Source organism: Microtus oregoni, unplaced genomic scaffold (genome assembly GCF_018167655.1).
Source record: "Microtus oregoni isolate MIOR12 unplaced genomic scaffold, Mior012 000017F_ref0000208, whole genome shotgun sequence".
Classification (NCBI taxonomy): Eukaryota; Metazoa; Chordata; class Mammalia; order Rodentia; family Cricetidae; genus Microtus; species Microtus oregoni.
Window position 1 is genome coordinate 39,174,128 of NW_024543076.1, and position 22,640 is coordinate 39,196,767.

General features: G+C 45.6%; 1 protein-coding gene across 1 annotated transcript; it reads right to left on the minus strand.

The window, feature by feature from the left end:
- Positions 1-18,258: 18,258 nt before the first annotated feature.
- Hey1 (hes related family bHLH transcription factor with YRPW motif 1) lies at positions 18,259-22,211 on the minus strand. The gene is made up of 5 exons (XM_041667312.1): positions 21,686-22,211; positions 21,412-21,487; positions 21,187-21,270; positions 20,833-20,914; positions 18,259-19,982 (listed from the first exon to the last, which is right to left on the minus strand). The coding sequence occupies exons 1-5, from the start codon at positions 21,772-21,774 to the stop codon at positions 19,414-19,416; spliced, it is 900 nt and encodes a 299-aa protein (XP_041523246.1). The 5' UTR covers positions 21,775-22,211; the 3' UTR covers positions 18,259-19,413.
- Between the last annotated feature and the right edge of the window lie 429 nt (positions 22,212-22,640).

A 22,640-nucleotide genomic window follows, 5' to 3' on the forward strand; every position in this document is an offset into this window, starting at 1 on the left:
ACACCAGATATTTACATTATAATCCAAAACAGTAGCAAAATTACAGTTATGAAGTAACAAGAAAATAATTTATGGCTGGAGTCACCACAGCATGAGGAACTGTGTGAAAGGGTCACAGCATTAAGAAAGTTGAGAATCACTGTTCTCAGATGATACTGATCCCTGTTTATGAAATTTTTTTATACAATCGAACTGCCCACTGCTAATTTCTTATGGACAAAAAGCATGATATGAATTTAAATTTTATATACTTTGACTTGTAACTGGTTTTAGCGTTTTTCCTGCAGGTTTATGTGCTCTTCATACAACTCGTCCCCTCCTGGGTGCACTGTTTGAGGCGCGGGAGGGGGAGGGATATCAAACTTTCAGGATTATTCAGCCTTTTTGTCATTGCAATAGGAAGCTGTTATCTACAAGCCTGATAGTCTCCTTCCTAGCTCCTGGGTCACAGGCAGCCTGCGAGGGCGAGTTGGACACGGACACACCCACTAGGAGACGGGGCTGAGCTGCTGGAGGCAGATCACTGTGGATGGAGTCTGCCTTGAGTGTTCCAGCCTCAGCTCTCTGCTTCCAGCTGCAGCCTCAAGCTCTAAGTGTCCAGGGACAAGCTGCTCCCACTACCGCGGGCTCCCTCCTGTGCTAGACTGAACCCTCTCCAACCCTTCCCTCTCGCATTGCTTCTATTTGGTATGTTGTCATGCTAGCTAGGGAAGGAACTGAGGGTGCATGAGCTCATAGGGCTGGGAAGCAAGCACACAGTCGTTACCCACGATGTGATGTGTACACCTTTATCGAAACTCTTCGGTGCTTTTCACTTTTATTATGATGAGCACGTTAACATGTTCACATACTTCCTCATACCAAATTCATTCTTCAGAAGTCTACTTTGTACTCAGCTCTCTGGAATATACCTGCTGCATCAAAAATACTTTTATTTAAAAGAACATTTTAAGAATTTTTAGTTTAGTTTAATGTCTAGCATATAGGTAAATTTTAAGCATTCTATATGAGTCATATTAATCTTAATGATATAATAAATTTAACATAAATGTTTCTCAAAATAACATGTAATCATTACTGGAATAAAATTAGAAATTGGTTTATTTGCAGCAAATGGTCATCTTGAATTTAACTTATTAGAAACCCAAGATAATCCTAACTACTCGTTACTGTGCAGTGGGCAGTGGTTCCTGTTCATAACAACTCCTCGAGGGCATTAAATGATTCTCAAATGCCTTCTGAACCACCGACGAAAGAATGCATTAAATTTAGGCTATCTCATTGCAAAAATTGTTGGATTGTACTAAATTCCCTGGAAACTTACCACCCAAAATTTGGCGTATACAGCTGGCTGGTTTGTCAGTCCAGACTGTATCAGGACGGCCTTCCTTCAGCACTTTTGCGTGGACTGGAGCGAGCTATGCGGTCATCGAACAGTGTCCAGAGAGGGAGAGCCTCACTGGGCTTCTTACACCCAGCTTACCCTGAGGGTGCAGGGCCTGGGAGTCATAGAACATTTATTATGGATCAGCTGAGAAGGGAGAGACCTTGCAGGCAGCTCAGGACTAAAGTGGCACCCCCTTATCTGCAGATGCTGTGCAAGGCTGATAATGGTCACTGGAACCATGGGTGAGCTGTGCACAATGGGTTGTTATTAACTACTAAGAAAATATAACTGTTACAACACGGATTGCATGGCTAATGTCTTAAACCCTCATTCTGCTGTAAATCCTGGCCGGCTCAGCATGAGACCTGCTTTCTTTCCTGAGGGAGAATTTTCACCTGTTTACTCAGGGACTGCCAGCTACAGTGTCTTTTGACACAGCCTGTTGATTGACACAGCCATGCCTGTGCTCTGGTGCCATCATCAGGTACACAGAGGGGACTCAGGCACGAACACCACAAACACCAGCACAGTTGACCTGGTCATGGCAACGGCTCTCAGATGCCCAACATGCAAGTAGCACAGACAGTGTGGATACGCTGGGCAAAGAATACTCCACCCCTCGGGCTGCACTGAGCAGACAGGGAGAGACTTGGTCTAGCTGCTCAGTACAGCAGGAAGAAAAGCAGAACTTGTAAATTACTTCTTTCTAGAAATGTCCATTTGATCTTTGAGACCTTAGTTGACCACAGGCAACTGAACCTGCAAAAGCAGGACTGATTAAAAGGACACTACGAGCAACCAGCGTCACGGTTGTCTGGCAGGGGTTTGGACCTACCTGTGGACAGACCAAGACTTAGCCATGTAAGTTTAGGTTGTTAAGATTAAAGATAAGGTTATAATTTGGTTCTTCAGTCACTCTCTGCACATGACAAACCTAAACAGCAACATGTGGCTAGCAGCTACCCTGTGAGACAGTATGGCAACACCCCAGAAAGGTCGACTGCACTTGTATTGAAGCCAACGGATAGAAGCTGGAGTACAATGCCCGAGTCGTGCACATTTTCAGAAACTATGTAAGAACTCAAAGAACTTGTGTGCTTGCATCTGGCTTCTTTGAGCTTAGACTGTCTATAACTCCAGGTATACCAGTTTACCCTCCCCTAACGTGGAGCTCCTTAGCAAGGAAGTGTGGGCATATCCGTGTATGGGTCAGCACCAATTAAGCACCCTGCTAATTGGCTTCGCAGACCAGAGAGCACAAAAGCCCATTCCCTCCAGCTGCTGCTGCTGCTTCAATGCAGCTCCTAGCCACCATTATTATTAGCTGCTCTCAGAAAGGAAAAAGTAAATTTGACATCTTTTTCCCACAACAGGTCTTTAAAACCCACTGGTTTTGACCCCTCCCATATTTGGCTGAGCCAACCAATGGGAGAGGATTGCAGTGCCAACTTGCTGAGGTTCCCCACCGTGAAGACAGCCATCTCTGCTCAGAAAGGGGCAAACGTTTATGACTCAAATGGCCTTTACTAGTCATTATACGCTCTAGAATACACGGTGTCTCTGAGGACCTCCTGCTTCCTGTGGTCAATGCTTTAACCTCCACCTCACCGTAAAGTCCACGGAGCCTGAGAAGAATGCTCTCCAGCTCAACAATCGACTGTATCTTAAGCACAATAAGCAGATCTTTTTTTTAAAAAAATGGGGCCGAAAGTCAAACCTTGTAAAATAATTCCAACATTTTATAGTGTTGTTCTGATACATACAATTCCCACAAGAAGGGAAGTCCCTTTAAAATAAGGACTATTCAATACTAGTCCAGGATTTCCTCTGGTTGTTGATAATTTCCTGCTAGCAGAAGACACGACACAGAGCAGAGCGAATTCAAAGGAGGTGTCCAGAGACAATGCGGCATCTACATTCTGCAAGGAACATTGTTCAGTCTAATTGATGTTTTCCTTGCAAAGCAAGAGTGAGTGGAACTATTTTTATCCAGAACAGAATAGATTCTCCTAAACTTAGGGTTCCCTCAACCCCCACTTAGGTTTATATATAGTCAGAATCACAACTTGTACCCTTGCAAACTCAACATTTCCATGAGACAAGTTATAAACAATAGGCAGCGTGAGGTACTATGTTCTGAACAAGAAAGCCTTAACCGGTCAGAGTTTTTTGAGTCATGGACATTCTGATTCAAGCATTACATTTTCAACGGGTCCTGCCATCCCGACCGAGATGGCTCATAGAAAAGACGTCTCTGTTTCCATGAAGGTTAAGGCTCTTCTCTCCACCGGAACAGTGGTGCGTGTTTCTTGGTCACCTGTTCGGCCTACCTATAGAGGATAACAACTTACCGTCATGTGAGGTCAGGTTTGCTAGGCGAACAATAACCTTGATTCTTGTATACACAAGGGCAAATACATCAGCAAGCAAATGTTGGCAGAACATTTTCCCAATTTCCTCCCTTCAGTCAGAGAGGCACGAGTCAACCATCACAATTTGGCCTGATGTACTAGAAATAAACGAATGCCATCCTTTTGTCCAAGTACTTAAACACATCCAAGGAAGATGATGAGTCTCAGTTTAGACCGAATTACACAAAAGCTATGGCTCTACAAATCACGCTGCTTGGAAGAGGAGGGAGAGTGTAACAGAATTGCAATAGGAAATATCTAAGCTCACCAACACATGAGCTTTTAAGAATTAGAACAAGAGAAGACCTTAAAACAGGAGCGTCCGAGTCAGCATGGTCCAGGGTTCAGTCACGGGTGTTCAGTAAAGGGTTTTGAATAATAAATGAAGAAATATACAGTCTAATTTGTTTTCATATTATCAGTGCTTTTTTTTTTCAAGTCACTCAACAGTCGGGGAGCTAAAATGAATTAGGAATTAGAGAAACAAAAGCACTCCTTTTTTGGCTTCATTTATTTCTTCATCTGTGTGCACAGAGGTAAGAGATGGGTACTGAGGTTCAAACTGGTTAGGTAAGCACACTCTTGCTAGCTGGGTATATTCTTGATCTAGTAATTCTTTTTTTGGAGACTTGGTCTCCTTATCTGTAAACCAGAGTAGTAACAGAGTTTACCTTACATACAGGGAAGGTTTGTAGTGGGGGTAGGGTGGTATGTAGGGTACGTGATGTCTGTGCTTGTTTGTGTACATGTCAGTGTAGATGTTCTCGTGTGTGTGTGTGTGTGTGTGTGTGTGTGTGTGTGTGTGTGTGTGTAGGCCAGAGTTTCTCTTCCTCTTTGGTGTTTTCCTCTATTGCTTATGGCCTTATTTTTTGATATAGGAGCTCTTGTTGAACCTGGAGTTTGTCATTTTAGCCAGAATGGCTGTCCAGGAAAAACACAGACTCTTTCTGTCTCTACTGCTACAGTGACAGGGGTTACAGGTGCTCAACCCCACTCGCAGCTTCAACATGGATGCTGGGGATTCAAACTCAGGTCCTCTGACTGGCATTGCAAACCCTTTACCCACTGAGCCATGCCCCTAGTTCCAGAGAAGCTTTTAAAGGAATAAATAACATAAAAAGCTGACCCTGAGGCAGGCCACAATAATAATTATATTCTGGATGGCCTGTCACTCTAATGCCTGTTACATCAAAAACTAGCACCGTTGCATCAACGCTGTGGTTTGTGCTCTTGTCTAGGTGCAGTGGTTTATCTCACGTCCAGCTTCTCCTGACGAGTTTCTGTGAGTGGGCTGGGGATTGCTCACATGATCTTCTGTCCAAGACTATTTTTCTTCTCTCCGATAGCAATTGCTCCCAGAGATGCTCCTCCAAAGCTGTGGGGACCATAGGAGCATTCGTGTCTTCCCTATCCCCTCCTGATAATCACACACCCTTCACATGGACCACAGCTGTGCCATTTTCCACCCAGCTGTTGAAAGTGACCCCCAAGTCACACTAGGTTTCATTCACTCAGTACCACACAGTCCCACTGAAATGTCTTTTTAATGTTCAGGCTCTTTGTTTCGGGTCCTGGCATGGATCCTTGGAGACTTGGCTGGAAGAAAATCTCAACGGCACACTCCACAGTGCATTCAAAACAACCCCTGGCTTTTGAGTATGGTTGACCTTGTTTCTCCGTTCTCTTCCTGTGGGTGCTTTCTGGAAAGTGGCTGAGTCCTTCCTGTAAAGCAGCTAGTGTTCCCAAGACAAGCACAGACATGTCTCAAGTCAGCTGGGGCCCCTCACTCTCTCACTGGGGTCTCCTGTCCTCCTGTGACCCTTCCACAGAAGGCAAGAGCAATTTTTCAAGCTCAGTATCAATTAAATATCACTAAGCTGTTATATGATAAAAAATACCAAAGAAACAGGCCAGATACCTCCACGGGGCATTAGACAGAAGAACCAATCCTCCAACACTATTGTACTTACTCCAGGAGCCCTGAGCCAGTTGTTCCCTGAGTTATGGCTCCATCCTCACCCTCCTCCAGCTTTTTCCCTCATGTTGCAGCCTTAGTTATAGGTTGTGCAAAGGTCCTCAATCCATGCATCCAAAGACCAGAAGGACTCACTGTAGAGCTGGAAAGGACATTTTGTGGAAACTTCAGATTATGCCCAGGTCTTGTGAACCCTGAAGTTTGGTCCCCATTTGGGAGCCACTCAACAGTCTAGGAATAATTTATCTTTGCATATGTCACAAAATATGTGATAGATAGGCATGTTTCTAAGGCTCCCAAAGACTTCAGAAGGGTCCATGCAAAGAGAAGTCCCTCCAGTTCCACATTACTCCTGTCTCTGGCTCCTCCTGTGTCCCTTACAGCCACATGACTCAGATGCATTTTGCTGTGACCACAGTAAGGAGGAGTTAGCCCATCAGCTGATGGCTTCAAAGTTTAAGGTTCAGCTTTGATGGCACATTGAGAAGCTGTCCACAAGTCCATCCGAAGATGGTGTCCTTTTAACTGATCTCGGCTCTGCCTTCTCCCTTGCTTTTAGTCTGGTACTTTTGTTGTTTTTGTTGTTGTTATTATTGTTATTTGCTAGTTTTACATTTCATTTCTTTGCAGTTGCACAGGCTGAAAAAGAGCCTTGTTTATCTTGTTGCTTTGAGCATCCTTGAAGGTCCCTCCACCCCAGAGGGGAGGAGTTGAGTATTGTTTTGTTTTGTTTTGTTCCTAAACTCTACAAATAACAGAAGAAATGATTATTGTTTGAGTTGGGTGCACCTGCTTCCCTGCCCCAGGGTGAGGTGTTTTGTTTTTCCTTCTCAACCCCCACTCTCCTTTTATCTTGGCTGCACATACTTTGTTGTTTGGTGGGAATTTTAGTGGCTCCTGATTTCTTAGGGAACTTCCTATCCCAGGGAACTCAGAGATTCTCCCCAGAGGCCCCCAGAGACTATTGTTTTATTGTCCCCACCCGCCATCCACATGCACCATATAAACAAGGCACCCGAACATGCAAGCTGTTCTTAAAGCAGCAGAAGAAATGTGATCCAGCAGCAAGGTTACCTGTGTGCATGTGCAGCCAAAGCTTGGCAAGCACGCTTGAATGTGTATGCACACCCAGGAGTGCATGTCACACAAAGAGAAAAGGAACCTGTGTGTTTGCTATATACACTCTCTTTAGTCTTTAATGCAGGGCTTCTAGCGTGGTTTCCACTCACAACTCTTACAAACTAAACACTTCATTGATGAGAAACCATCAAGAAACGTATTTTGAAGCAATTCTCTGGTGTATCTATTTTTATTAGAAATTAAAGCAATTTTGCATGTTTTTGGAATGGGTATACTTGCTTATTTATTCATTTTATTATTATCATCATCATTTTATTTTTATTGATTAAATTTATTATACTAATATTATTATTTTATTTATTTATTTTGGTTTTTCAAGACAGGGTTCCTCTGTAGCTTTGGACCCTGACCTGGAACTCACTTTGTAGAGCAGGCTGACCTTGAACTCACAGAGTTCCGCCTGCCTCTGTCTCCAGAGTGCTGGGATTAAAGACATGCACCATTACTGCCCGGCTTATTATGATTGTTATTATTGTGAATGTGATGTGTACGTGTGAGTGTGGGCGTGGGTGTGGGTGGGTACACAAGTGTAGAGGTCAGGTCAGAGGATGACTCTTGGGAATTCGTTCTCCCATTGCACTGTACTTTGGGATCACAGTGAGGTCATCAGGCATGTGGGACAAGTGCTTTTCCCCACAGAACCACCTCACGGGCCCTTGCTTGTATTTACATAAAGAATTAAAATTTGGCTGAATATTTGATACTGCAGAAAACAGCATCTGCAAAACTTTGGGGCTGATTGATATTGATATGCCTATTTTACAGCTTCACACCAACATGCAGCTCAACATGGCAGGAGCATGCTTAGGACTGCTTTAGAAATTGTTGCAATTCAGACCTTTTTGTTTGCTTTGTTTGTTTTTTGAGACAAGGTCTCATACATCCCAGCAGACTTCAAACTTCCTATGCATCCAAGACTGGCCTTGAACTCTGCCGGATCCTCCTCTTCTGCCTCCCAATCGCTGGGAGTGCAAGCGTACCATGTCACCTGCAGAAATTCTGTCATAATCGTAAGCCAAAATTCACTGAAAAAGAATTACATTAACTCAGCTCAACTTTTAAGATCAAACTTTCTGTTTTTTTTTTCTTGAGACAGGCTATTATATAGTCTTGAACACATGTACTATGTACTCCAGGTTGACTCTGAACTCCTAATATTCCTTCTCTGCCTCTCAAGTGCTGGGTTTATAGGCATGCACCACCATGCCCAACTCAAGTTAAACATTCAAGTGCAATCCAATGCCAAGAGTCACTAATTTGATGCTTGCATGCTGAGGAAAGACAATATTGAAAGTCTCTGTTTTTTTATATTTAAGCTGTTGCTTTAATAAGAGAAGACCTTGTGCAGAGAATATTGTACCCATAGGTACACAGTCACAAGTCTGAGCTGAAGGGTGTCACTCAGCACTAGTCTGCCTGTAAGTGTGTCGTCTGTCTGCTGTGTGTTCCTCAATCCCAAGAGACCCACTCATTTCTGTAAGCCCCTCCATGCTACTTCCTCTGTCTCTCTATATGTCCTGGGTCCTCAGGCCGCAGTCAAATCATGATGCCCCGGGGGTGAGTCCTCCCAGAAAGGTCTTGCTTTTGTTGAACTATGATTTTGTGTTAATTTTTTGCTGTTGCTTTATATCCAGGAATGCTCACTCTCACCAGACTTTCTTCTTTGCACACATGGATCTGAGTGCACAGTTTCAGAAATTGTACTTTGGCTGTGGGATGGATAGCAGATAAAAGCATTTCTCCCAGAAGCTTGAGGGCCTGAGCTTGACTCTCCAAACCTATGGTGGAAGGAGTGACTGACCCGTCTCCTGAAAGTTACCTCTGACTTCTACATCCATCCCACGGCAAATAAACACTTGTCTACTCCTCCTCCCCCCTTTATGGTCCTCCTCCTCTTCCTCTTCCTCATCATCAGCATAAAAAGAGGCTGCAGTTTAATACGACAAAAATAAACTCCCCGGGTGCACAACTCAAGGAGACTGGTGCTCTGCGGACCTGGTACATTTTGTGAACTTCTAGAAGATGGAATCATGTCCTGCTTCATCCCGACGCCTTGAAGGCCTGGCAAAGAGCTCCACACATAGGGCATGCTCGGGAATTATTCATAGAATGAGTACTGAGAAGGGTGTTGGTGGAAAGCCCCTTCCTAGCTCTGGCACCTTCCAGCTCCATAGCCCAGCTGATGTCTTGAACCCATACTAATATGTCTCTGATTTCTGCCACCCTAAATGGATGTGGCTTTACTTCATTGTACGAGGATGGTATGTACAAGGTGTGGGGGGGGGGAGTGAAATAGTCGGTCAACAAGATTAAGTTCCATCCTTTCATGAGAGTCCACAGTTAAGCCATCTACACGTTCAAATGGATATCAAGGGCTCAGCTCACATCATTCTGTATTGTCATCCTCGATCCAAAATCCATGTCATGGTTCCAGACACCACTTCCTTCTTCTAGATCAGTGGGAAGAGAATGTACAGGAAGACAAGAAGGCAACTTTCTAAAGATTTATCTATTTGATAATATATGAATTATATCTATTTATAATATATAAATGTATATGAATGCTCCATCTGCAGGTACCCCTGCATTCTAGAAGAGGACATCAGATGGCATTATATGCGGTGGGATATTTGATCATACTCTAACACTTCCCAGACTGACAATGAGGTTTATCTGGAATCCGAGGGCAGAGCTAACTAGTAGCTGACCAGAATTAGCCATAGAGGTTTTGGAGAACCCAGGACATATAGAGAGACAGAGAAAGTAACAGGGAGGGGCTTACAAAGATGTGTGGGTCTCTTGGGATCGAGGAAGGAGAGAAGAGGTCACTTGTCACTTCTCCAGCCAATCCGTTTTTACCCCAATATTTGACTCCCAAGTTTTATTTAATAATAGAACAATATAAGTAATCACTTCACTTATAGATGGTTGTAAGCCACCATGTGGTTTCTGGGAATTGAACTCAGGTCCTCTGGAAGGGCAGCCAAGGCTGTTAACCACTGAGCCATCTCTCCAGCCTCAAGAAGACAACTGAGCCCACTTAAATGGCATTCTAGAAGCTCTACTAGGCCTCACACTTATGTATCACTGGCTATAATTTGGTTGTGTAAGATATTACCCAAACAGCATCCTATTGCTCTGGTGGAAAAGGAGAAATGGCAGCTGGTGCCACCCAGCCTGGTTTGTGGTTCCAGACAACTATACTACCAGCTCCCTTTATTTTGAGATTTTCATGTTTTCTCCAATCCTGACATTTCAATCACTCCTGGGAAAAATGGGGGATGGTGGTAAAAAGGTAATGTAGCATATTTTTCAAATACCGACTTCATGATTAGATTGTAGTTAGCTAAAGAACTGCTCTCCGTTCTGGAGTCATATAATTTTCTCTCATTTTCATGTGATATCTGTGTGTGTGTGTGTGTGTGTGTGTGAGAGAGAGAGAGAGAGAGAGAGAGAGAGATAACTGTGTGTGTATGTGTGTGTGTGTGAGAGATCTGTGTGTGAGAGATCTGTGTGTGTGTTTGTGTGTAAGATCTCTGTGTGAGAGAGATCTATGTGTGAGAGAGATCTGTGTGTGAGAGAGATCTGTGTGTGAGAGAGATCTGTGTGTGAGAGAGAGATCTGTGTGTGTGTTTGTGTGTGTAAGAGATCTGTGCGTGTATGTGTGTGTGAGATCTGTGTGTGTGAGATCTGTGTGTGTGAGAGATCTGTGTGTGTGGTGTGTGTAAGATCTGTGTGTGTATGCATGTGTGAGATCTGTGTGTGTGAGAGAGATCTGTGTGTGAAAGAAAAATCTGTGTGTGAGAGAAAGATCTGTGTGTGTGAGAGAGATCTGTGTGTGAGAGAGAGATCTGTGTGTGAGAGAGATCTGTGTGTGAGAGAGATCTGTGTGTGTGAGAGAGATCTGTGTGTGAGAGAGATCTGTGTGTGTGAGAGAGATCTGTGTGTGAGAGAGATCTGTGTGTGTGAGAGAGATCTGTGTGTGAGAGAGATCTGTGTGTGAGAGAGATCTGTGTGTGTGTTTGTGTGTAAGATCTGTGTGTGAGAGAGATCTGTGTGTGAGAGAGATCTGTGTGTGAGAGAGATCTGTGTGTGAGAGAGATCTGTGTGTGAGAGAGAGATCTCTGTGTGAGAGAGAGATCTCTGTGTGTGTTTGTGTGTAAGATCTGTGTGTGTGTGAGATCTGTGTGTGTGTTTATGTGTATGGTGTTCGTGGTAGATAAACTCCATTTGTTTTTATACAATCCTTGCTTTGAGAGCTGCAACTGTGGCATCCGTTGCAGCTGCTGAGTTTGTTCTGGGCGAGTCTTGTGTACTCGGAAGTCCGGGCACATCACCCTAACCATTCCTTCACTTGATTCCCCACTTCCAGACTCTGAGGAAGAGAACTGGGAAGAGCCGGTTTGTACTCCCAACAGAGGAATGGAGGGCAGAGGTTTGGTTCATTGAGGAAGAAAATAAGCCTCTCATGCCTTGGTATCACTTATGAGTGATGTTGTCATATGTAAGAAAATGAGGCATTTCCTAGAACTGCCCAAATTCAAATATTTCCTCCAAGAATGCACCAGCAGAACGAATCTGGAGAAGTCACTAAGTCACTAAGGCCATCTAAACCCAGCATAATTTTAAAGGGTTAAAGAGTGGCGGAGAGGAGAGGAGAGGGCACAGACAGGTATGCCACCAAAACACCTATGCACATAAACCGATTAATTAAATAAAAAGAATTTTCTTCCTTGTCTATGAAAATTTGTTAAGAGAAGATTTTAAACATTCTTACAACTGGAAAGAACTGGTATGTAAGGCACATATTAATTAGCTCAATAGAGACAAGAGAACAGAATTTGCATGATACATATATACACAATTTCCTTTTCAACTTTAGTTTTTGTTGTTGTTACATGGGGGAGGAAGCATGAAGATTAGACCACAGTACACACATAAAGGTCAGAGGACAATTGCGAGATTTGGTTTCCTCCTTCTACAATGTGGGTTCCCAGATCCCAGCTCAGGTCCTCAGGCTTGACTGTAGGCATCTTTCCTCCCTAGTGATCTTGAAGGCACAGTATATGGAACTTTTAGTCATCAATTTCCAAAACTAGTATGATTAAAATATATTTTATATGTAACAATTAGACCACACATAGCCAAAGTAACGTTGGCCTTTTTTAAAATGTACTCTACCAACTGAGATACATCCCAACCCATGATTTGGATATTTTTAAATTATAATTTAATAATAATAAAGATAAAATGAAAATGTAAAGTATAAAGAAATAGTTTTAACACTAAGGTAGGGTTTGAAAGGTCCAGACATACTTACCTAAAACCTTTTCTTTCTGCTCATAAAGGTGAGTCCCACCATCTCACCCATCCACCCATGCACGCATAGAGGCATACATCCATCCACCCACACATGCATACATCCCCTCATGCATGCATGCATTCATCCATCTGTCCACACACACATGCAGACATACATACATACACGCATCCATGCATACATCCATCCATCATACACACGCATGCATACACACACACACACTTACATAAGTACGCTGATCTATCCTTCTATCCATCCACCCATCTGTTGTGGAATAATCTTACGTAAAGATGTGTCTTTGCCAAAGCACCTTCTGATTAATTTGATAAAGAGCTGAATGGCCAATAACTAATCAGGAAGCTGATAGGCAGGTCTTCTGGGCAGAGAGAAAGGAAAAGGAGATGAGTGTAACTGCAGGAGGGTCACCAGAGGACACGGAGAAGAAGCAGGAGGTGCAAGATGGAAAAGAGGGAAAATGTAGATTAAATAAATAGGTTACTTTAAGTTGTAAGAGTTAGTTAGAAACAAGTCTAAGCTAAGGCCAAGCTTTCATAATTCGTAATAAGTCTCTGTCATTTTTTGTGAGCTGGCAGCCCAAAGAAAAATCCGTCAACATCTATCCATGTATCCATCTCATTCACCTACCCATCCACCCATCCATTATCCATACACACACACACATACACACATACACACACACACATATACATATACTTGTCCACCCATGCATCCAACCACCCGTGCATCCATTCACCCATGCATTCAACCATCCATCCATCTACCCATCCATGCATGCTTCCAACCATCCAGCCACTCATTCATCTATTCATTCATTCAGTAAATTCAGTATTGGATGTCTCCAGTATGGTAGGTGCTACTTTAAGTGACAGAACTGTAGAAAAGACAAACCAGCCAAAGACATACGGTAAAAAACTCATCATAAAGTGTGTATTGTCATTTCTACAGTCAGATAACGCAGTGCCGTGGAGAGGAATGGAAGAGGAAAAGGAGGTGGGTGGGGCATGAAGGGGAAGAATGGGATGACTGTTTTAATAAAGGTTGTCAAGGAAGACCTCATGGGAAAAGAAATCCCCAGCTGAATTCGATTAGAGGCATGTCTTAATCTGTCTTCTGATGCTGTAACAGAATACCACAAACACAAGCTGGTTTATGAATAGAAACTTGCTTGGCTCATAGTTGTATAGGCTGAGAAGTTCAAACACATGACATGTGGTGAGGGCCTTCTTGCTGTAGCATAACATTGCAGAAAGATGAGTGCCTCAAAGGGAGAAAATTGGGTAAATTCATCCTTTTTATCAGGAGCCCAGTCATGGAATAGCCAGTCTGGTCTCCAAATGACAGTATTAATCCACTCCTCTAGGTACAGTTCCTCTGAGTTAATCACAAGGCTGTCCGATGTCAACACAGGTCTCAAAGGATGAACTGAGAAAGTAGTCTAGGTAGAGGGAGCGGCCAGTGCAAAGACTTAGTGGTGAGGGCCAGGGGGATATGCTCTAGAAATAGCAACATGCAGGACAGCTAGGCAGTGCGGGAAGAGCAACTGGCAGGAAATGGGCTCAGAGAGGGTACTTAAAGGCTCGGGAGCATCATTCTGTAACTTTGTGGCTTGATTCTGCCTGTGTGGATTTCTATAGTCCAAAAATGAATCTGTTCCCAGAGGGGGAAATGGAACTGGGTAGATGGTTCCCAGTATCTGCATCAAACAGCTCCCAACAGCCTTTAAGTCCCAGTACAGAATTTTCAGTAGTCAATTCTCAGCATCTTTGGGCTGGAATGTGTTTTCATATCTGCTCACTAAATCAAGGCACAAACCACCTAACAGCTGCCTACAAATGACTGGAGAGTTTTCCAGTTTCAGTATGGTTCTTTGAGTATATGGCCACTTTGTTACTGAAAACAATACTGGTAAATGCTAGCCTAACAGTAAATGCAATAAGAAAATTTAAAACTCAACTGTAAAGAAGCCTGGCATTACAGCCGACCAACTCCAAGCCCCCAGGCCCATCTCTCGCTAACAGTTTTGTCCTTAGATGGCCGGTGCTTACTGGCTGGGAAAGGGTTCTAGGGCATGTGACATCAACACCTATGGACCCTCACAATGGAGTGGATTTCCCAAGGCCAGGATTACTTCCTCCTTGGTCTTTTTGTACCACCCCCACTTGCCACCATCACCCCCGAAGAATGCTGAAGCATCCTAGGTGAGGAGAACATTGCAGCTCCTCAAGCTCAGCCAAGCCTTACTTTGCACGCAGAAGTTCTAAACGGCTTGCTTCTTGCTGGGACTTCCTACTTCCCGAAGTCAGAACATGCCTTTCCGGACATGAGTGTGCTGAGGCACAAGCCAACTGTGTGCTCGCTTTCTCACTGGAGGCCACCATGCTGGCATCTTGCTAACTCTGGCAAAGTGAACACAGAACCAAGAAAGAGCACCTTAGGGAGAAATTCCTGGGGACTGTCCAAACACTACAGGAAAGATGATTGTGTTTTCTTCTGTTTTACTATTGTTGTTTTTCTTGGCTTTGCTTCGAGGAAATGAAATAGCCTAGAAAACAAACAAACTCTGCCCTACTCTTCTCTTGGTATCACCTTCAACTACATAACTAGTACAATATTTACTTTATTTGAAGCCTCTATTGACTCATTAGGCACATTCAAAGATACACAGGCAAAAGTATCAGAAGATTCTGGCCCTCTACAGAGCCATTCAGGTCATTGCCCTGGAACATGGCTACTGCCCAATGCCCAAGTCCTGCCAGTAGACAGATTTTGGTAAGTAAGTTGCTAACTTAAAAAAAAAAAAAGTTAATTCGCATAGAAATCCAAAGGTTAAAGACTCAATAACTTTTCATTTCATTAATTTACAGTAATATATTTAATGGATTAAATGGGTGATTATTAAGGACTTCATTAGGACCGCTGAGATGGCTCAGCAGTTAAAAGTGCTTGCTTGCCCTAGAATTCTGTTAACCTGAGTTCAATACCCAGAGCCCATAATGGGAAGAGTGAACAAACTCCTGACAAAGGTTGTTCTCTAGCCTCTACACTCCAGCTGTGGTGCACAAGTACACACACACACACACACACACACACACACACACGGGGATGTGGCAATCAATAATAATAATTATTATTACTAATTTTTAAAAACTTCAACAATGGGGAACATTGGCTCAAACCTGTGTAGGAACAAGATCCGATAGAATATTTAGGTAATACCTTCTTCTATGGTCTATCGCCTGACCAAACCTTGCTTCTTCCCACTCAGTCAATGGCCCTGTGAGCAGATACTTAGCACCCTTATTCCTCATCTAGCCATTTGGCAGATGGCCAAAAGAGCCTATCCAAAACCTTAATGACCTCTCCAAGGTCACCCAATTAGATAAAGGCAGAACTGAGGCTAGGATTCTAGCTCCTTTCCCAGGATGCCCCATTCCCTGGAGCTTGGATTGTGAAAGAAACTGGGCCACATTTGAAGCAATGTCTTGGGTGATGTGGGCTCTGAAGTAGTTTTAATTATAAATCAGCACTAGAAACTAATGAGGGCATCAAAGCTGTGGTACTGGTACAGACCAGAAGGCGGAGGAAGCTGTAACTAAGAGACAGACATTTCCTGAGGGACTTTAAATTTAAGTAATCTATATTTAAAGTATCATGATTTTAGTGACTAACAGAGTAGGGAAGAGAAAATCTGAATAAAAAATCACATCCTAATTTAGCTATATGAAATAAATTAGCAATAGTATTTTTGGATTTTTCTAATAGAGACTAGGTCATGCAAGCGTTCTATAGCTTTCATTAATTCACAGGAATTATTTAATCAATTAAGTGGGTGATTATTAAGGACTTTCATGAGTATTTATGACCAAAGATTTTTTTTTTCATAAGATAAATACACAAGAGGCTAGAGAGATGGCTCAGCAGTTAAGACCACTTGTAGCTTTTGCAGAGGAGCCAGGTTCAAGTTCCACCACCACAAGGTGGCTCACAACCACCCATAACTCCAATTCAAAGCATCTAGTGGTCTCTCCTGACCACCAAGGGCCCCAGACACCAGTGGTGCAGACATATCTTCGTGCATGCGAAAAATCTCATATGCCTAAGATGAATAAATCTTTAGAAAGATAAACACACGCGTGATCAAGGATGCTTGTCTACATCAGTGAGTCATCTAGAAATTCGTGTTTATGGAGGTAGATGACTAAACACCGTATATGATATGGAATAGACTGGAGTCGTTAACTGATAGCCCTGTTGTAATTTTAATACATCAATTCAAAATGGAAATGGGAATTGTAGTCTCCCAGGTCTATCGGCTCCTCGCCAGGATTCCATCCCCCAACTCCACCTGAACCACCCAGAAGCCTATCGCCTTCAAGACATTAAAAGAGAGAAAGAGAGTGCAAGGTATTTCTTTAAAAAAAATTACGAAATTTCAAAAATGAGTCCATAAGCTCAGTGTGGTAGCACTCATATAGGTGGAGGCAGAAAGACCAGGAGTTTAAGGTCTGCCTCCTCCACATACAGAGTTTGAGGTCAGCCTGGGCCAAAAAAAAAAAAAAAAAAAAAAACGGGTGTGGGGAGAGGGATGGTAGGAAGGAGAGAGGGAGAGAAGAAAGGAGGGAGGGAGGGAGGGACGGAGGGACAGAGGGACGGAGGGAGGGAAACGAGAGAGTAAGAAAAAATGAATCCCTTTGTCCTTCCCCAAAGCGCTCCTGGCAGATCACGACTGCAGCCATTACCCTTGTGACAAGGATGACATGTTAGACATTTTGCACGTCCGCAGTTTTCTGCAAACTGCACTAGCGGCCATCCAAGCCTAGGTCCCAGCAAGCTGAATGGAAGGAAGCTCAAAGCTGATCAGTACACTGGAGCACCACTGGAAACAGGGTTTGCTAAATTTAGACACGCTTGGCAGAATCATCCTAACACCTTCCATCATAGGCTTGTGTCAGACAGTGTGTGCATGGCACCGGCAAGGCTGAGAACTGAGCTATGGATCTCAAGACAGACCTATGGGTGAAGCCACGGAGCAAAAGCTTGCATGGAATCTCACATTTGAAACCCAAATGCCTGCCTCCCATCCCTCCCAGAGACCCAACAGCTACCACGCAATTTCAAAGTCCATACTTCTCTTTGTGTTTTCTTTGCTTTCTCATCAGAGAGGAGGAGCATGATTGCTGCCCAAGGAAAAGGAACCCTCTAGTGTCATCTGCCAGAGCGGGTTTTGCCCTCTCCTCTCCTCTCCTCTCCGCCACTCTTGGGATCAAGGCAAACTCCTTCTGAGTAAAGAAGCAGTATCCCTTCATGGCAGGATCTTGAAGGCACTCTTCTGTGGCCAATTATTGCCTGTCATGGTCATATTTTGTTCTAACATAAAGCATATGTCTGCTTCCTCACACACAGCTCAGGAGCACAGTGTAACCCAAGGGTTAAAGAAATTCCTTAGAAACAAAAAGACTCCTGGTGCTGTGCAGGTGCAGAATTATAACCTGCCACTGCTCGTCAGAGTGCTGCACCAAGCCTTCTCCCTGGGCTCGGGAACCAGGCCATTGCAGTCCTGCTTTCTCATGACAACAAACGCGAATAGATATAGAAGATTTTCTATTTTATCAGCAAAGAGCTGAGCACACAGTGGGTGTGTTCAGCAGCTTCTAGTCAAATGATCAACAGAGTTTTAAATGATTTTTATTAAACTCCTTCCAAGAGTGCAGATCCCAGGCTGATCTCAAACTCTCGAGTCCAAGCCAGACAGTTCAGAACCAGGCCACCTGACTGACCAGCAGACACGCTCTGTTTCCTCCTGGGAGGCCGAGAAAGCTCTGCAGTCTAACAAAGTCACCTCGTTTGACGTTACAGATTCACACAGCCTAGAATTCCAAGAATAATGGGACTGGCAAACAGAAGAAAGCAATCATCAGGCAAAATGAACACCAAGAAACCTGAGGTTTTTCTTAACCAGCAGGGGAAAGGCTAAGGACGAGACACACGGCGGCATACTTTGTTCTTTGTTGTTTTTTATTTAGTCACAACACATCAGTACATCAGAGATCAGACCCAGCTCAGCGGAGGCTCTTCAAACTATACCTGCTAAAAGAACAAGCCTGTAAAAGAACACTTCTAGAGCCCAAATCAAAATTTAAAAAAAAAAATCAAAGAGAAGGCAGAGAAGCCCTTTTGAGTATCGCAAGAACCACATTCTCATGCACCAGAAGGAAAAAACAACAGAAAGATTTCCAGTCGAAAGAAAACCTGGCCGTTCCGGGGGAGATGGGGTTATGCGTTGAACAGGCACTGAACTGAATACTTGCGCACAACAGTCGCTTGTGCAGGTTAACACTTGTGAACCTGAGATCTGTGAGACTGAAAATGCATTGTATCGCTCGGGGCTGCAAAGTGCAGGCATGTTCTACATAATTGTCGAGCTTGCTGCCAGCACTTCAAATGCGGATGTAGCCTCCCAGCGGCTTTCCTGACCTGAAAAGTAGCTCGCAGAGCCTGACAGGCCACAGTAGCTGGGCTCTGGATTCAGGGTCATGATAAGTTTGGGCATTCACCTCGCTGCTCTAAGGGGCAAGGGCTAGTGTTTCTAGAATAAAGCTGTTCATCTGATTTGTCAACGCTTTGTTTGGAAATATAATGATTTGCGGACCCCCTCCCCATCCCACTCCAGCCAAAGAATATCACTTATACATTTTAATCTGTCAAAATAGTAACAAAATCATGTTAACATTGAGCATACTGGTTTGGGAATTCTCAAAAAGACTGCAACTCATACAAGCCAGGAAACAGACCCCAAACTGTAATGTTAAAATTCCCCAAACTGAGGCCAAAAGGGATCATTCTAGGACAGACAGGTTACAAAGTAAACTATGCACAGAACAGACAACGGATCACAAAGTGTTGGTTTATAGTCACTACCTCAAATGAATGTTTTAAACAAAAATTAACAACTAATTTTTTTAAATTGCTAATATATGACATGATAAAAAAAATTTAAAGAAAAAAGTAAACCAACAAACCTTTACTTTTTAGAAAAAATTTATCTGAAAGTGTACCTTTTTCCTTACTTTTACTGACGACTTTAAGGTGGTGTTGGCAACCGTCCCGGCGCACCTGGGATTTTAAGCTTTCCCCTCCCTAGTTCTACAGCATCAGTTCTTTAGAAAGCTCCAATCTCCGTGCCCCAAGGTCTGTAGGGTTTGCCAAGGTTTGCTGCCTGCGTGGGTGTCGTAGGGCTCAGTAGGTGGAAGGAGCTGAAGGAGAAGGGAAAGGCTGAGAGCGAGGCCACGGAGGAGAGCAGAGGTGGGGACAGTTTGGAGGCCGAGGTCACCACGGGGAGCACCGGTCCCAGGCTGCCACTAGGGGGCGCTCGCAAGGCAGGCGCCTCCGGATGGGCTGAGGCCAGCCTGCCCTGGTGATGCGGCTCCGTGGATGACGCAGTGGTGCCAGCATTCCCGTGACCATTCTGGGGCAGCAGCAGCGGGTGTGCGACGTGTGGGTGATGTCCGAAGGCGCTCCCCCAGGGAATGTGTCCGAGGCCCGCATGAGCGCCGCTCGCGGCTTCCCGCTGGGAGGCGTAGTTGTTGAGATGTGACACCAGGCGAACCCGAAGCGGGTCAGAGGCATCGAGTCCTTCAATGATGCTCAGATAACGGGCAACTTCGGCTAGGCATTCCCGAAACCCCAAACTCCGATAGTCCATAGCCAGGGCGTGCGCGTCAAAATAACCTGAGCAAAAACAAAAGAAAATCTTCAAGGCTTTGCTCATTTCCCGCATTTCTTCCAGCCCAAAGGCAGCCTTCCCGGCAACTACACATACTACATCACAGATCATGGGTTCTGGAAGAGCAAATACTTTGGAGCTGCCCAAAATCTTTGCATTAATCAACATTATATGTTTGCTAATGCAAGTTCAAAGCCCAATTAGAAGTTGCTGGGCAGAAACTGGAATTATACCCGACAAGCAGATGAAACTATGCTCTTTCCTTTAATGTCTTCCCTCAACAACAACAAAAAATACATCAAGGACAGAGAAACCACAGAGGAGTGAAATTCATTAGACACACAGATGTAAGCTATCATCGTGAAGCTTTTAGGCACTTGGTCCTTGGTGAAGAGTTTGGGGGCTGGAGACAGACACAGGCTTCAGTCTCCCACCTTCTGTTCGAATTATCCTCTATTTAGCCACAACAGGTCTCTTTCCTCCGGATTCTTTTGGCAATTCATTTTTTAAATCCTGTATATGAAATTCAGACTACATAGCTGCTGTTTTTAATAAGCCATTTCCCAAGCTTTTCTTAAATAGCAACAGACAAATGTGAGTGACTTGACCTAAATCACGGCTGTCACAACTGGAGGAGCTTAGAGAGTCGGCCACTTGCTGGCACTAACTGGGCTGGGGCGATGAGTTCACTGTCCAAGCACTGATGCGATGCGCTGCGCTGCTGAAGGCGCACCGTTCTCTCCCCACCCCCAAAGGAAAAGCAGACAGGTACTGCACCAATCCCAGACTGCGCTCGCTGCCCCCTCCACACGGACCGCGCAGACTCCCCGGGCAGAACTGGAGAGGCCTACATACCTTTCCCTCCTGCCGTGTGCAGCATCTTCAGGTGGTCCACAGTCATCTGCAAGATCTCTGCTTTTTCCAGTTTAGCAGATCCCTAAAGAGATGACAAAAGGCTTATTTGACCCAAGTGCTTTTGGAGAACTTAAAACATGCACGCTTATACACAAATACGCAAGATTCAAACGTAAACTAAAACAAATGAAATGATTTGCACAGAAAATCTGTTGGAATTTGGTGTCTGAACGTACAGTAACATGAAAAGGCTTTTATTCCAAGACACAGATAACGCTCAAAGCATGGAGGGGAGGGAATCAGAAGGTGCAGATGGTTACACCAGGCGCCCGCTCTACCTACTGCCTCCATTACCTGCTTCTCAAAAGCACTGGGTACCAGCCTCCTCAGCTCAGACAAACTGTTATTGATTCGGTCTCGTCGGCGCTTCTCAATTATCTGTGAGAAGCAGACAAAAACAAAAGAGGACATTTTCATTATGACTGCAAATTCAAAAGAGAAGAAACTTGGTACTTTCCGTTAACTAACACAGTAATATGCATATATATTTAAAGGTGGGGGGGGGGGGCTGGTACTCACGCCTCTCCTTCTTTTCCTGGCCAAAACCTGGGACGATGTCGTTGGGGACATGGAACCCAGCGCGGAACTCAAGTTTCTGTAAGATAGGAAGCAATTGCCTTAAGGAAGGATGGGGACTGCACTCAAATTTCTTTGGCAACTTGAAATGGGGAGAGCAGGGATTGTATCTCATAGCCAGCAGCAACCGCCCCACGACTCAGGGCAATGGGAACCGAGAACCAGTGCACCCCAGCCTCTCCTCCCACTCTGGCTCGGCCGGGCGCCGCCAACTCACCCATTCTCGTCCGCACTCTCCTTCTCCACCTCGATGGTCTCGTCCAGCTCGCTATCAGAGGAGCTGTAGTCGGGGTGAGCTCTCTTCATGCTGGCGGAGCGCGGGCTCCGACGAGGGTCGCGCGGCGGGCGGGCAGGGAGGAGTTAACAGCAGCGGCCGCTCGGCGCTCGGCTGCGGGCGGTGCGCGCACACTGATCCCACTCACGCTCAGCCTCCGGTTAAAACTCAACCATCCCTTTCCCACGCTGCGCCCCTTCCCAGGGCCCGAGGGAGGGCGGGGGAGGCGGGGAGGTGCGGGGGCAGAGGCGGGGCCGCGGCTCCAGGGCAACAGCCGGCTCCGGCCAATCGGCGCCTCGCTGCGCGGATTGGCAGCCGCCCGGGGGCGGGACGAGCGGCGGCCGAGGCGGACTGGGCACCGCCCCCGGAGCCCGCCCCTGCCCGGCGGCAGCGCGTCGGCTCCGCGGGAGCTCGGCTGGGGGCCGCGGGCTGCGCGGGCGGCGGTGGGCCGGCGGCGGGCAGGAGCTGGGGGCCGGCCCAGGACACCAGCCCGGCGCTAGCCACCGCCCCGCCCCACCCCGCGCGCCCGGATTGGCCTGGCCGTGGGTCAGGGCCGCGCCTGCAGCGCCGCCGGTGAGCCGCACGCGCCGTGGGCCGTGGGAAAGTGCCGGCGCCCCGGCCGCCAGCCAATCCGGACGGACGGCGACGGCGGCCGCGCTGGCGGCGGCGGCGGCAGCCCTGGGCGTCCGCATGAATGGAGAAGAATGGCCGGGCGGGGGGAGCGGGGCCGCGGGGCTGCGCGAGGGCGTGCCTGCCGGGCTCCTCGTGTGAACCTGTAATCGGAGTCCGGGCGCCGGCGAGCCCCGGAAGCCGCCGCCCGCGTCCCGCTCTCCGCCCGGCTGCGGGTGCTGCTCGGCGGGAGGCGCGCTCAGTCGGCGGGCTTGGGCGGGTCCTGCAA

Coding starts and splice junctions, on each gene's coding strand:
- Hey1 (XM_041667312.1), bottom strand. CDS start 21,774: ATGAAGAGAGCTCACCCCGACTACAGCTCCTCTGATAGCGAGCTGGAC. Junction 21,488..21,685: donor GAGAGTGCGGACGAGAATGG/GTGAGTTGGCGG, acceptor CCTATCTTACAG/AAACTTGAGTTCCGCGCTGG. Junction 21,271..21,411: donor CCAGGAAAAGAAGGAGAGGC/GTGAGTACCAGC, acceptor TGCTTCTCACAG/ATAATTGAGAAGCGCCGACG.